General features: G+C 50.3%; 2 protein-coding genes across 4 annotated transcripts in view; one reads left to right on the forward strand and one right to left on the reverse strand.

Annotated features, from left to right (window-relative positions):
- Aamdc (adipogenesis associated Mth938 domain containing) overlaps positions 1-10,797 on the reverse strand; it is a 14,422-nt gene extending 3,625 nt beyond the window's left edge. For 2 of the 3 annotated variants that reach the window (XM_050154584.1, XM_050154583.1), the window contains exons 1-2: positions 10,662-10,797; positions 3,226-3,375 (exon numbers count right to left, since the gene is read on the reverse strand). In XM_050154584.1, coding sequence (XP_050010541.1) covers positions 3,226-3,375; positions 10,662-10,790 — 279 coding nt within the window. In that variant the 5' untranslated portion in view covers positions 10,791-10,797. Of the gene's footprint in view, positions 1-3,225; positions 3,376-10,600 lie in introns of all 3 variants that reach the window. The other variant, XM_050154585.1, reaches the window with a different exon arrangement.
- Positions 10,798-10,885: 88 nt separating this feature from the next.
- The window catches only part of Rsf1 (remodeling and spacing factor 1), a 100,427-nt gene continuing 98,585 nt past the window's right edge, over positions 10,886-12,727 (forward strand). The window contains exon 1 of the mRNA XM_050154582.1: positions 10,886-11,388. Within this exon, the coding sequence (XP_050010539.1) occupies positions 11,202-11,388 (187 nt within the window). The 5' untranslated portion in view covers positions 10,886-11,201. The remainder of the gene's footprint in view (positions 11,389-12,727) is intronic.

The raw sequence follows: 12,727 nt of genomic DNA on the forward strand, positions 1-12,727 counted from the left end.
TTTTCGAGACAGGGTTTCTCTGTGTTTTTGGAGCCTGTCCTGGAACTAGCTCTTGTAGACCAGGCTGGTCTCGAACTCCCAGAGATCCGCCTGCCTCTGCCTCCCGAGTGCTGGGATTAAAGGCGTGCGCCAACACTGCCCGGCAATACTGAACATTTTTAAGGACAAACTGGAAAAGGGACATACATGATCACAACTTTTTTCTTTTCTTTTTTTTTAAAGATTTTATTTATTATGTATACAGTGTTCTGCCTGCATGTACACCTGTTGGCCAGAAGGGGGAACCAGATCTCATAGATGGTTGTGAGCCATACTGTGGTTGCTGGGACTTGAACTCAGGACCTCTGGAAGAGCAGTCAGGGCTCTTAACCTCTGAGCCATTTCTCCAGCCTCCCAACTTTGTTTTGTTTTTTTGAGACAGGGTTTCTCTGTAGCTTTGGAGCCTGTCCTGGAACGAGCTCTTGTAGTCCAGACTGGCCTCGAACTCACAGAGATCTGCCTGCCTCTGCCTCCCAAGTGCTGGGATTGATCACAACTATTTATTAAGACTATAAAAGAATTAATCAGAAATTCTTCTCAGGCCACACTCTGATCAATCTCAGATCCACCGTGAACTAAACTAATAAACATGATTTTAAAAAATTTAGTGTTTTTTTTTTTTTTTTCTGGAGCTAATACCACAGTGAACAATTATAGGCCAGGGTTGGAGAACTTCACCTTCCTTAAATAAATGCACTTATGCAAATTCCTGGACAGTTACTTCATTTAACAACGACTAGCAACTGTTTTGAACAGAGCCACGACCCCCGACTCTTGGGGCGCAAGTTGTTTCAGGGCAGCGGGTATCATGAAACAGGACCGCTGGCAGCTGGAATTGCAGGGAGGTTGTCAGCCGGCGACACTGTGATCCTTGGCAGTCAGACTAGAGCTAGCGGGAGCCCGGCGGAGCTGCTGCGTCAGTGAAATGCACTGACGGTTCAGCCGCGCTGACCTGCAGGCCCACAGTGTCGTGCGTGCACCGAGCAGTAAAAGATAACAGCAGGGGCCAGTGGATCCAGGAGCGGGCAGCAATTACTCTCAGCTTCTCTGGGAACCTGGAATTGGAGCGGTGCTTTTTTCCACCTGCCCTGAGCTCCTGTATGCTTCCAGGTCCTCAAAGCAACCGAGGCTCTCACAGAGCATGATTCTGTTCTCTATTAAGAGGCTTTTATCACACAGCCTAGGGCTGTGAAGCTCAGGTTTTTCTTGGGGGAAAGCTAATAATCATAGCACAGTGTCTTAACTGCTACCCAGTAGAGCAGCCAGACAAGACGATTTCATCCTTTGTGGCTCAGAAATTTTATGATTAAACCGAAAAGGAAACATGGCTAAATTAAACTTTCAAAGAACCATTTCCTTCTGCACGATCACAGGCTTGCATGGACAGCAGGCGTACTAGTCGCTGGCTGCACTGTGGTAAAGATGGCGGGAGTCTATGCCCTCTAGATACTGTCTGGGTTGTGTTCTCATTGTCCCTCGCCTGAGTGTCAGCCTCTCTACCATCTTGACTCTCCCAGGGCCCTGGCTCCTTTTCTGCCACAGTACTATGAAACTCCTGACCACAATTCTCTGCAGTGATCTTAGCCTCCCTCCCTCCAGCTTCGGGCCACAGGAGCCCTGAGTGTCAGCAACCTTCCCATCGTCTCGCTAACAAGGCAGGTTGAAAAGGGTCTTCTGTTGCATGCTTGCCCACGGTCAGCACGCCCAGGAATGGGGGATTCTGTGGGGCAGTGCTTAAGATTCAGACCCAAACCGCACTGGCCTAACCCTGCTGCACTTGTAATACAGGATCGATCGCCAAAGCCCACATACAGCTTTGTTCTGAGGGCAAACCACGTCAGAAAGGAGCTGGAAGTCCCGATGCCCACCTCTCCCTTCAACATGTGTGTTTAGGTCTCTTTCCTCTCAACCAAGCTGGTGTGAGAGGTCTCTCTGTCTCTGTGTTGCTCTTATTGGTTAATGGATAAAGAACGGCTTTGAGCCTATGGCAGGGAAGAACAGAACTAGGCCTGGAAAGGCAGGCTGTATGCTGGGAGGAAGAAGAGAGGAGTCAGAGAGTAGCCATGGAGCCACTGCCGGAGACAGACACAGACGTGCTGAAACTTTGCTGTTAGGCCACGACCTCGTGGTGGTGCACAGATTAATGGAGATGGGTTAAGTGAATATGTAGGAGTTAGCCAATAAGAAGCTAGAGCTAATGGGCCAAGCAGTGATTTAATTAATAGAGTTTCTGTGTGATTATTTTGGGGCTAAGTGGCCAGGAACCAACAAGCGGCCCCTCCTGTAACACCAAGCCAGTAGCCTGATCTGGCCTACAGTTTTGCTGCTTTAGGACTGAATTCCCAAACAAATAAAAAGTCATTCCAGGCCGGGCGGTGGTGGCACACGCCTTTAATCCCAGCACTTGGGAGGCAGAGGCAGGCGGATCTCTGTGAGTTCGAGACCAGCCTGGTCTACAGAGCTAGTTCCAGGACAGGCTCCAAAGCCACAGAGAAACTCTGTCTCGAAAAACAAAAACAAACAAACAAACAAAAAAGTCATTCCAGGAGCTGGTCGTGCAGATGGAGAAAGTGGCACTGGCTGTCCATGGCTGCGGGGGCTCTCTTGGGGGTTAATAAATATATCCCAGGATTCTGAGAATAGCAACAAGTTGATGAATATGAGTGGAATTTTGGGTCCATTACATTGCATTGTGTAGTCTGTTGTGTTGTGTGTGAGTGGGGGTTTTGTCTACATGTATGTCTGTACACCATCATGGGTGTTTTCCCTACTTGTATGTCTGTACACCATCATGGGTGTTTTGCCTATATGTATGTCTGTATGCCATAACGGATGCTGGAGTGACAGATGGTTTTGAGTCGCCATGAGAGTGCTAATCGAATCAGATCTTCCGGAAGAGTAGCCGGTATTCTCAACCAGCTTTGAGCCTTGCATGATGTACTTCAAAAGGGGCAGTTCAACGGTGATGAACATTCTTGGCAGAGAAGAGGAGGTCCAAAGTTACTTGGTCAGCCTCCTGGAGGTCAGCCAGTTTATCACTGCAGCCTACTGGTCAACCTCCTGGAGTATCAGCCAGTCTATCACTGCAGCCTACTGGTCAACCTCCTGGAGCGTCAGCCAGTCTCAGCACTGAATCTCACTGGTCAGCCTCCTGCAGCATCAGCCAGTCTCATCACAGAATCTTACCTCAGTTCCTGTTTCTCTCCAGTCCCAAGCCCGACTGCCTCCGGGCCATACTTTGCAATCCTTGTAGGTTGAGGTAGAGCCTTGCACTTTCATTTGCCCCCAAGAGAGGGAAGCAATTTTAGGGGAAGCCATCAGTAACCGAGCTGCAATCTGAAGTTAAAGAAAAAGGTGCCAAGTCAGTCACTAAGGAACGTTGAAACCACTCCAAAATCCAGAGATAGATGCCCCAATTTTCCACACGAGGTAGCCTTCTCTAACAAGATTCTTACCCCATTGTAAATCCCCTCCCTCCCTCCCTCCCTCCCTCCCTCCCTCCCTCCCTCCCTCCCTCTCTCCCTCCCTCTCTCTCTATCTTCCTCCCCCCTCCCCCCCTCCCTCCCTCCCTCCCTCCCTCCCTCCCTCCCTCTCTCCCTACCTCCCTCTTGTTTTTTGGGACAGGGTTTCTCTGTGTAGCCCTGGCTGTTCTGGAACTCACTCTGTAGACAAGGCTGGCCTCAGACTCACAGAGATCCACCTGCCTCTGCCTCCCGAGTGCTGGGATTAAAGGCATGCGCCACCACCGCCCGGCTGTAAATTTAACTTAAATGGAGGCCAGGGCTACATAGAAGGATCCTGTCTCATCCAACCAATCAATCAACCAACAAATAACTAAATAATCCAACAAAGTAGCTCCTTTTCCAGAAACACAAGATAATTTTTTAAAACCTAAAACTACTGAGCATGATGGTGTAACCTTTGCCCTCGGCAGTCAGCGGAGGCAGCTAACAGAGGCCAGCCAGGAGCCACACAGTGAGACCCGTCAAAAAATTATTATTATTATTTTTATGGTCTGTGTGTGCAAGTCACATCGTGTTTATGTAGAAGTTAGACCTGCTTCTCTCAGGCCACCTCGTGGGATCCCAGGATGGAATCCAGGTGGTCAGCCTCTATCCACTTGGCTGTCCCCTGTCCCTAAGAAACTTTTGAGAAGCAGCAAAACGAATTATGGGAAATAGTAAACTGGCGTGAGCAGAGGATGCCTGTATCTGTGCCTTGAGACGTGTGCTATGGCTTCTAACACAAAATGCCACAGGTGGCTTCAATGGTAGAACTTTCTTCTCTCACTTTGGAAAGCCAGAATGTAAGATAAAAATGCCAGCATGGTTGGTTCATGGTGAGACCTTTTTATGACTTGCAAATGGTCACCTTGCTACACTCTCAGGTGGCCCTTTCTACAGCCACACACATTTCAGTGCTGCTCCCTATCCTTTGTTAAAAATAAAAATAAAAAAACGGTTTATCTTTGTTTATGTGTGTGGACATAGGCTTGCATGAGCCAACTGCACCACCTGCATGCAGGAGCCCACAGCGGCCAGTAGACGGCACTGGAGCCTTTGGAATTAGAGTTTCACATGGTTGTGAGACACTTTGCTTGCTGGGAACCAAACTCAGGTCTTCTGCAAGAGCAGTAGGCACTCTTATCTGATGCACTATCTCTTTAACTCCTTCCTGTCTGTAGGGAAAGGAGGAAGCCGAGTTCGGGATACTCTGAATGTACAGCTATTACAGGGATCAAGGCCTCAGACTCCTGGGAAACTGACAAAGTCGTCTTCCTTCTCCAAGTGTTGGCGGACGACTGATCAGTGTGCACACTAGCAATGGTAGCATCCTTCTCCCTTCTTCCTGTTTCCTATAGAGAGTAACTGACCCCGGCTCTGGGCTGTACATAACAACCACCACCCCGAGGTCCAGAAGTGCTGAGGTAGTTGCTGCTGCTGCTGGAGCACTGCCCACCTGCCCCAACTTTTCTGTGGCCTGTGTGGGTCACTTTGGTATTGTCCTCTCCCCATTCTCTAGCCATCCCCAGCCAGCTTTCTAGATCCAAGCCAGAAGCTTCTCTGCACTTCTTTAAGACTGGGTCTCACTATGTAGTCATGACTGGACCAGAACTCGGACAGAAACTTGCTATATAGACCACTCTGGCCTAGAACTGACAGAGATGCTCCTGCTTCTGTGTCCTGAGCTCTGGGATTAAAGGTATGTACCACTATGCTCATTATTATTATTATTAAATTTTATGTGTATGGGTGTTTTGCCTGCATGCGTTTCTGTGCACCATGAGCATGCTTGGTGCCTACAGAGGACACAGAGCCCCTGGAACTGGAGTTACAGGCTGATGTGAGCTGCCACGTGGGTGCTGGGAATCAAAACCAGGTCCTCTGGAAGAGCAGCCAGTGCTCTTAACCACTGAGCCATCTCTCCAGTCCCCATTTTACATTAACATTATAGCAAACATTACAAAGATGTTTGAAATCCTTCTGGTTTGAAATTAATGTTTAAACATCCTTCCTCATGGCTCAAAAGCCAATGTGTAAAATATATCCTAATATAATGATATCAACATGAACAATGAACAAATTTCAGGATACTGCAAGGGGCAGACCACAGTTTCCATTTTCTGGTATGGACGGTAACTCTGTGAGGTTGAGCAGCTTGAAGAGGGTGGTGACTGGAACCTGGTCCATCAGCCCATCTTCTCACCACACTGTCTGGATACTACAGACTTTCTTCTGCAAGTCCATCAACTGCCCCGATTCCATCTCCTCTGCACTAAAGAGGTAGTGGCTTCCTCCTTCCATTCACTTTGATAGAAATAGGAACAAGGGCTTCTTGGCTCTTCCTTAGTTGCTACTCTAGTTTCTTTGAGACAGGGTTTCTCTCTGTAGCCCTGGCTGGCTTTGAATTCACAGAGATCCGCCTGCCTCTGACTCCTGAGTTTAGCTGGGACTAAAGGTGTGCACACACCACCACACCCGGCCAAAGTTTGGTTGTTTTTTTTTTTTTTTTGCATCCATTGAAATGAATGGGCCTTTTTCTTTATTCTGTTAATATGATATAATATAGAGACTGATTTTTGTATGTTAAAGCAAATTTTGTATGCTTGGGATAAATTCCATTAGTTACTGTGTATATAATTACTGTGAAGTTGTTAATCCCAAAGATGGGAGGAGACACTGACCCAAATCATCAAGGCTAAATTAATTAAAACAAACAATTAATTAAAGTGATCTTTTGCTTTAATTAATAATAATAAAACAACAAGTCTTTTATTCACGTACATGGGCTTCCTCCTCTTAAGATGGGGCTCAAGAGGCTGGACATGAGGAAGACAAGGTTTTATAGCTCGGGGTAGGAGATTTCCACTTGAGGAATTTGGTGGGCACCCTGACTGGGTTATAGGAGCAGAATATAAGCAGAGTTAGTTCTAAGGACCTGCTCAAACAAAGGCATGACTGCAAGGTGGTTGAATCAAGGTAGTCATAGTAACAGGCAGTCATAAAAACGCTTTGACACAAAAACATGGTTGCTGTTTCCTGGAACAAAAACCATTTGTAGTTAAAGTTACAGGTAGCGCATAGCCCGGTCCTTGAGAAACAGACTTAGTCATAAACAGGAATGAGCCTAGTTTGTTTTTAATATAAGATGGCTTTTAAGGGGGCTGGAGGAATGGCTCAGGGTTTTAAGGGCACTGAAGGCTCCTCCAGGGCACCAGGTTCAAGTTTCCACATGCAGCTCACAACCGTCTGTAACTCTAGTTCCAGGGGATCCAGCACCCTCACAAAGACAAACATGGAGGCAACACACAGATGCTCATTTAAAGAAGAAAAGGAAAAGATGACTTTTAAACCTAAAATGGAGGCGGACTGGTTCTTCAAAACAATACTTATGCTTAGTATTTTGGGATCCTGTTGAGAGACTAGGAGATGGACCTCCTGGTAGGCAGACAGAAAGGGAGGGGGCCATGGCTAGTTAACAAAGGTGGCGAATTCACAAGATGGCCAGAGTCTTTCTCACTTTTCTGACTGGAACAAAAGCCCCACAGCTTAGAACAAGGCACCGTAGGCTTCTGCCTCTCACAGCAGGCCCCCTGCTGAGGGACTGGCCCAACAAGTTCAAGGCCTGCTCAGGACCTGCCACACAATGGTTCTCAGTTAACCATCCTAGCTTCCTACAAACTGACCAATCCTAAATTAGGGAGGAAGGCTCTTCAGAGGCTTTACCCTCCTCCTCGCCTCCTTCTCCTCTCCCCAGCACACACAGAGATTTCATTTTTCAGCTTCCTGAGTCCTGCTGTATGGGGGCATTCTTCTCTGTGCCTGCTGTGTGTGTTACTTCAGGACCCCTAGACTGTGTGTGTCACTTCAGGACTCCTAGACTGACTGCATTATTTTTCTTTTTAAAAATTCTCTTAGGCCGGGAGGTGGTGGCGCACGCCTTTAATCCCAGCACTCGGGAGGCAGAGGCAGGCGGATCTCTGTGAGTTCGAGACCAGCCTGGTCTACAAGAGCTAGTTCCAGGACAGGCTCCAAAACCACAGAGAAACCCTGTCTCGAAAAACCAAAAGAAAAAAAAAATTCTCTTTCATTTTTAGTATAATTTTGATCTTGACGCACTAAATTGATGGTGAAAACACGCCAATGAGTCATGAGTCACAGTTTGAATCTACGTCTGTCAGCTGGGGGCATATTAGAAATATTTAAGAATGAGGCAGCATAAACACAGACTTCATAGAAACGAAAGTGCGTGCTGGGATAAGTTCTCTTGGTATCTGTGTTGATATCCTATTGCTGCAGCTCACCGGAGCAGCACTGGAGAACAAGAACGGCAGAGGGCAGAGGCGTGCTTCGGAGGAGGCTCAGGGCAGGGGCTCCTCTGCCACTAACGTGTTAGCAACTCTGTGGTCCACCAGTATCGTGGGCGTGTGCTGTTTACTGTTTTTCAACAACAGACTTCCTGAAAGCATGACCTTAATTTTGCTTTGTAGCAAGACATCTCTTATCTTTGGATGGATCTAATTTTCAGAGGCCCAAGGGCTGCTCTCATTCCAGTCTGGATTAGAAAAGCAGAAGCCCCAGCCTTAGTTATCAGGCCCCTTTGGATAAGGCTGTGAATTAAGTATGGTAAAGAACAGGACAGCATCAAAGCCTACGCTTTTCTGGGATTTTTCAAGACAGGGTTTCTTTGTGTAGTCTTGACTGTCCTGGAACTCACTGGAGACTGGACTGCCTCGAACTCATTAAAGGTGGAAGGAGTTAGGCAGTGGTGGCGCACACCTTTAATCCCAAAACTCGGGAGGCAGAGGCAGGTGTATCTCTGTGAGTTCGAGGCCAGCCTGGACTACAAGAGGAAGTTTCAGGACAGCCAAGGCTGTTACATAGAGAAATCCTGTCTCAAAATACCAAGAAAAAAAAAAAGGTGGAAGGAGAGAAGGGATCCCATGAAGTTGTCTTCTGACCTGCAGGCATGTAGCACAAAAGTCTGCACACACAAATGATATCTTAAAAGAAGCATTATTCTAGGTAATAACTTTCTTTCAGAGAAATTTTTTTCTCTTTAAAAACAAGTTTCTTTGATAATGAAAATGATACAGACCTTTATGATTTTCCCCTCTTTTTACCTGGAAATGTATAACAAAATTCAGTGATTATCTCTGAAACCCTTTTCCATGTTCCTGGCATAATCATCTGCCCATTAAAAGAAATTCATATTTAGTCATTCATTTCTTATTTTATATGATTCATACTATATGTTGCTATGTTGCTTTATATTAGCTTTAGGTAGTAGATATTACATAAGTTTTTTTTTTTTTTTTTTTTTTTTTTTTGCTTTTTCAAGACAGGGTTTCTCTGTGGTTTTGGAGCCTGTCCTGGAACTAGCTCTTGTAGACCAGGCTGGTCTTGAACTCACAAAGATCCGCCTGCCTCTGCCTCCCAAGTGCTGGGATTAAAGGCGTGCGCCACTACTGCCCGGCATTACATGTTTTAAATATACCTTTAGAACTTTGGCTTAAAGTAATAAATTGTAGGCTAAATATAGCTGCATTCAACTTAAATGATAGGAACATCTTTTTCTTTATTTTTTATTTTTTTGAGTCAAGGTTTCTCTGTAATTTTGGCGCCTGTCCTGGATCTTACTCTGTAGACCAGGCTGGCCTCAAACTCACAGAGATTCGCCTGCCTTTGCCTCCCAAGTGGTGGCATGAGCCACCACCACCCTACTGGAACATCTTTTTTTGATAACAAGAAAGATTTGTTTATTTGAAACAGACTTTCACTACGTGGCCTCAACTCAGAGCTCTTTCTGCTTCTGCTCACTGTTGGCTGGGATTAAAGGAGTGAGTGTATTTTAAAGTACATACAATGTGGCAGGGAATTACACTAACCACTTTATTGGGAATTATCCATGCTGGAGATACTATCACTTCTCTAGCGATGTTTGAAGTAATGGAGGAACTTCAGAAGGTTATAAAGTATTTAGGAGTAGGACTCGGGTGTGCCTCAATCCAAAATTCCAGCTGCTAGCATACATACATTGTTTCCCAAGCAGCACTGGGATTCTTTCTGGGAGAATGTTACATCTTACTCCTCAGTGGAATGGAACTAGACTTCCTATCAAACTTGCCGTTCTACGGTCTCCCAGTCCTCTACGTAGAGTCCTAGCTCACTCTCAGAGCCTGAGCTGAGCCCAGAGTCTTTCCTCCAGTAGAGCTTGGTTTCTCAGATTCTGTCGTGTGTGTGTGTGTGTGTGTGTGTGTGTGTGTGTGTGTGTGTGTGTGTGTGTGTGGTTCCTCACTAATTGATTCCCCGCTGGTGAGCCCCGGGACTCAGTTGAGATTCGTGCCCTTCAGTATTGTATAAGAGTTTCCACTAGGCAAGGAAGCTCTTTAAACAGGAAAGTAAAACAACTCGAAATCGCGTCAGGAAGTCCCTGAAACCGGCCAGATTCACCAGGTCCCTCCCTGCCAGAATTAGCGATAAAAGCTGAGACACCCCTCAGACTGAAGGAAGCTGGGCTTCACAGAAGACGCTGGGATCAGACCAGCGCCTGGAAGAATCAGAAACCATCAGCTGAAGGGGTTCAGAGCAGAGTCTCTGGGAAACCACACTACTCTCCAACCTGCTGAGCTGTCTGCAGACTGCAGGGTGCTCCAGGTGTTGGGAGCTGTCACCGTGCTGGGCTCCCAGCTTTCGGAAGCTGTCACCCGCGCTGTGGTGTGCCTTACAGATGCAGCTGTCTTTGAGTCATTTCTGCTCCTGTACGTAAACCCTCACCCATACATACTCCCGTAAAAATAAAACTCATGGGTTCACCAAGTTGGACTTTGGTGCTATCTGTACTTTGGTCCGTCTGTGGGAGCCCTATCTGGGGCGAGGAGACCTGTGTAGCGTCTCCCCAGGAACAGCTCAGTCACACAACCCTCCGCAGAGGGCAAGAGCCCCCGGCGACCTTCCCGAGAGACTTTCCTCCACGGTCCCGCACCTCGCCACAACCGCACCTTCCTCCACTTTCCCTAACCGCTCCCCACAATCGCACTCCCAGCCGCCATTCTCTTTACCCTCCGTCCAACTTCCCCTCCTCCCGGTCGCCTCCGTCCCCGGGTCCCGGAGATCACTCACGGAGCGCCGCTGCTCCCCGCTGCTCCCCGCGGCTCCCAGAGTCCGCCCGACCGGGCGCTTTCCCTCTTCCCCGCACAGCTCCCAGGCCTGGGGCGAGGCTAGCCGAGCGCCCCGCCCCTCGCTCCCCATTGGCTGCCGTCCCGGCGAGTCCCGCCCCGCGGGCTCGGTGCCCGCCCCTCCGCCCCGCTCCCCTTGTTTTCATTCCCCCTGTCACACGAGGCCGCGGCGACCCCGGAGTGGGAGGGGAGAAGAAGTCGACGAGGGCCGGGGACGGGAAGAGGGCGGAGAGCGGAGGCCCCGGAGCGCCACTCTGGCCCCCCTAGCGCACGCGCTTCTCGACTGCTCCGGGCCGGCGTGGTATTGTGGGATCGCGGTGCCCGGGCCTGAGACGCTCGCCGCCGCCGGGGCGTCCACTCGAGAGAGCGAGCGAGCGCCTCCTGTCGTCCGCACGGCGGCCCTGCCGGCCCTCGGCTCCCCCCCGAACTCCTCCCGCCGCCGCCGCTCCCCCCCATCCCCTCCTCCTCCATCCTCCAGTTCAAAATGGCGACGGCGGCGGCGGCGGCGGCGGCGATGGCTCCTCCGGGCTGCCCGGGTTCGTGCCCCAACTTCGCCGTCGTCTGCTCCTTCCTGGAACGCTACGGGCCGCTGCTGGACCTGCCCGAGCTGCCCTTCCCCGAGCTGGAGCGGGTGCTGCAGGCGCCGCCGCCGGACATCGGCCACGGAGAAGGTGAGCGGTCGGCCCGAACGCCCGGCGGGAAGCGGCCCTGGCGCGCTCTGCCTCTCCGTAGACCTCCCGGGGCTCTGCGGCCGGCTCCCCCTTCTCCAGGGACCGGGCTCTGCTCCGTGGATCCCGGGGAGAAGGGGGGGTCCCGGGTGCTGGGGAGGCGGGGCGGAGGCCCCCCCCTCTAGGGCCACCGTGCCCCGCGGGGACGGAGGTGGGGGCGTCGCGGGCCCGGTGGGGGCCGGGGCCCGGGAGGGATCATTGTGCCGGGCGGACGCCCTGGGGCCGGGTCCCCCGCGCCGGTGTGGGCCCCCCAGTTCTGATCCCCTTTAGGTGGCGGGGGAAGGGGAGAGCAGGTTCCGGCCAGCCTTGCGCTTTTCTCCTCCCCCTCCTCCCTCCGATCCTCCCCACTGTCTCCGGGGAGGCCGGGCCCATCTTCTCCCGGCGCCCCCTCGGCTCACTCCACCTGAGTGGGCGGGGGCCGGCGGACACTCCACTCTCCCTGTGGTGGGAACTCCCCCGAGAGAGTCGGTTCCCGTCTCTTCCCGTGCCCTGGAGGGCTGATCTAAACCCCCAAACTCCTTCCTGGCCTTAGGGAGATCGGCTTCTCCGCTCAGGGAAGGGGGCTTCCCCCAGTCCCTCATCGGGAGAGGAAATGAAGTCGGCTCAGCTTCTCCACTCTGGGGAAGCAAGGGTTAATTTCTCCTCCTCCATAGTTTTCCTCCTCGCCACCTCCCCCAAAATAATAGAAAAGCATCTCCCCACTTTTCTCTCTCCCTTCCCCCCTCCCCTATCGCGGCAACAGGGCTTAGGGGAAGAAGAAGTCACTCTTCCATTTGCAGGGTGGGGTGGGGTGGTTAGTCTGTAGGCTGGAGGAGGGGCGCAGACGGTAGGGGAAACAGTTGAAGAAGGTGCTTGTTGCTCATGTTTCTCTCTCTGGTGCCGCTGGTCTATTATTGGTGTTCGCAAGTGGTGCTCCTTCCACATAAGGCCACCGCGCGGGTGCAGGGCGCATGCTCTGCCCGGCCCCATTGAAACTTCCTGCTGCTGGTTCTTTTGCTGGAGCATCTCGAGCGCTGTGCTTGCGGCTTGCAACCCTCACGCACCGAGCGCTCACACTCTTCCCCCAGTTAATCCTGATCCATGCCGCTCCTTTTCTAGCACTTATTTCCCTCGGAGAAGGCTTATTTGTGTACTCCGAACATTGCCTTTGTCTGGGTACAGCCCTTGGCAGAAGAAACGTTTTCCAAATAGGTCTTTCTCCCCCTTCTTTTTCTTTTGATCTGAGTGTAGATGACCAGGGTGGGCTGGGTATTTTACAAGATATGATAGCTATGACCTTTCT

This window comes from Alexandromys fortis, unplaced genomic scaffold, assembly GCF_014885135.2.
Source record: "Alexandromys fortis isolate MF-2015 unplaced genomic scaffold, M_Fortis_MF-2015_v1.1 scaffold_77, whole genome shotgun sequence".
In the NCBI taxonomy this organism is placed as follows: domain Eukaryota; kingdom Metazoa; phylum Chordata; class Mammalia; order Rodentia; family Cricetidae; genus Alexandromys; species Alexandromys fortis.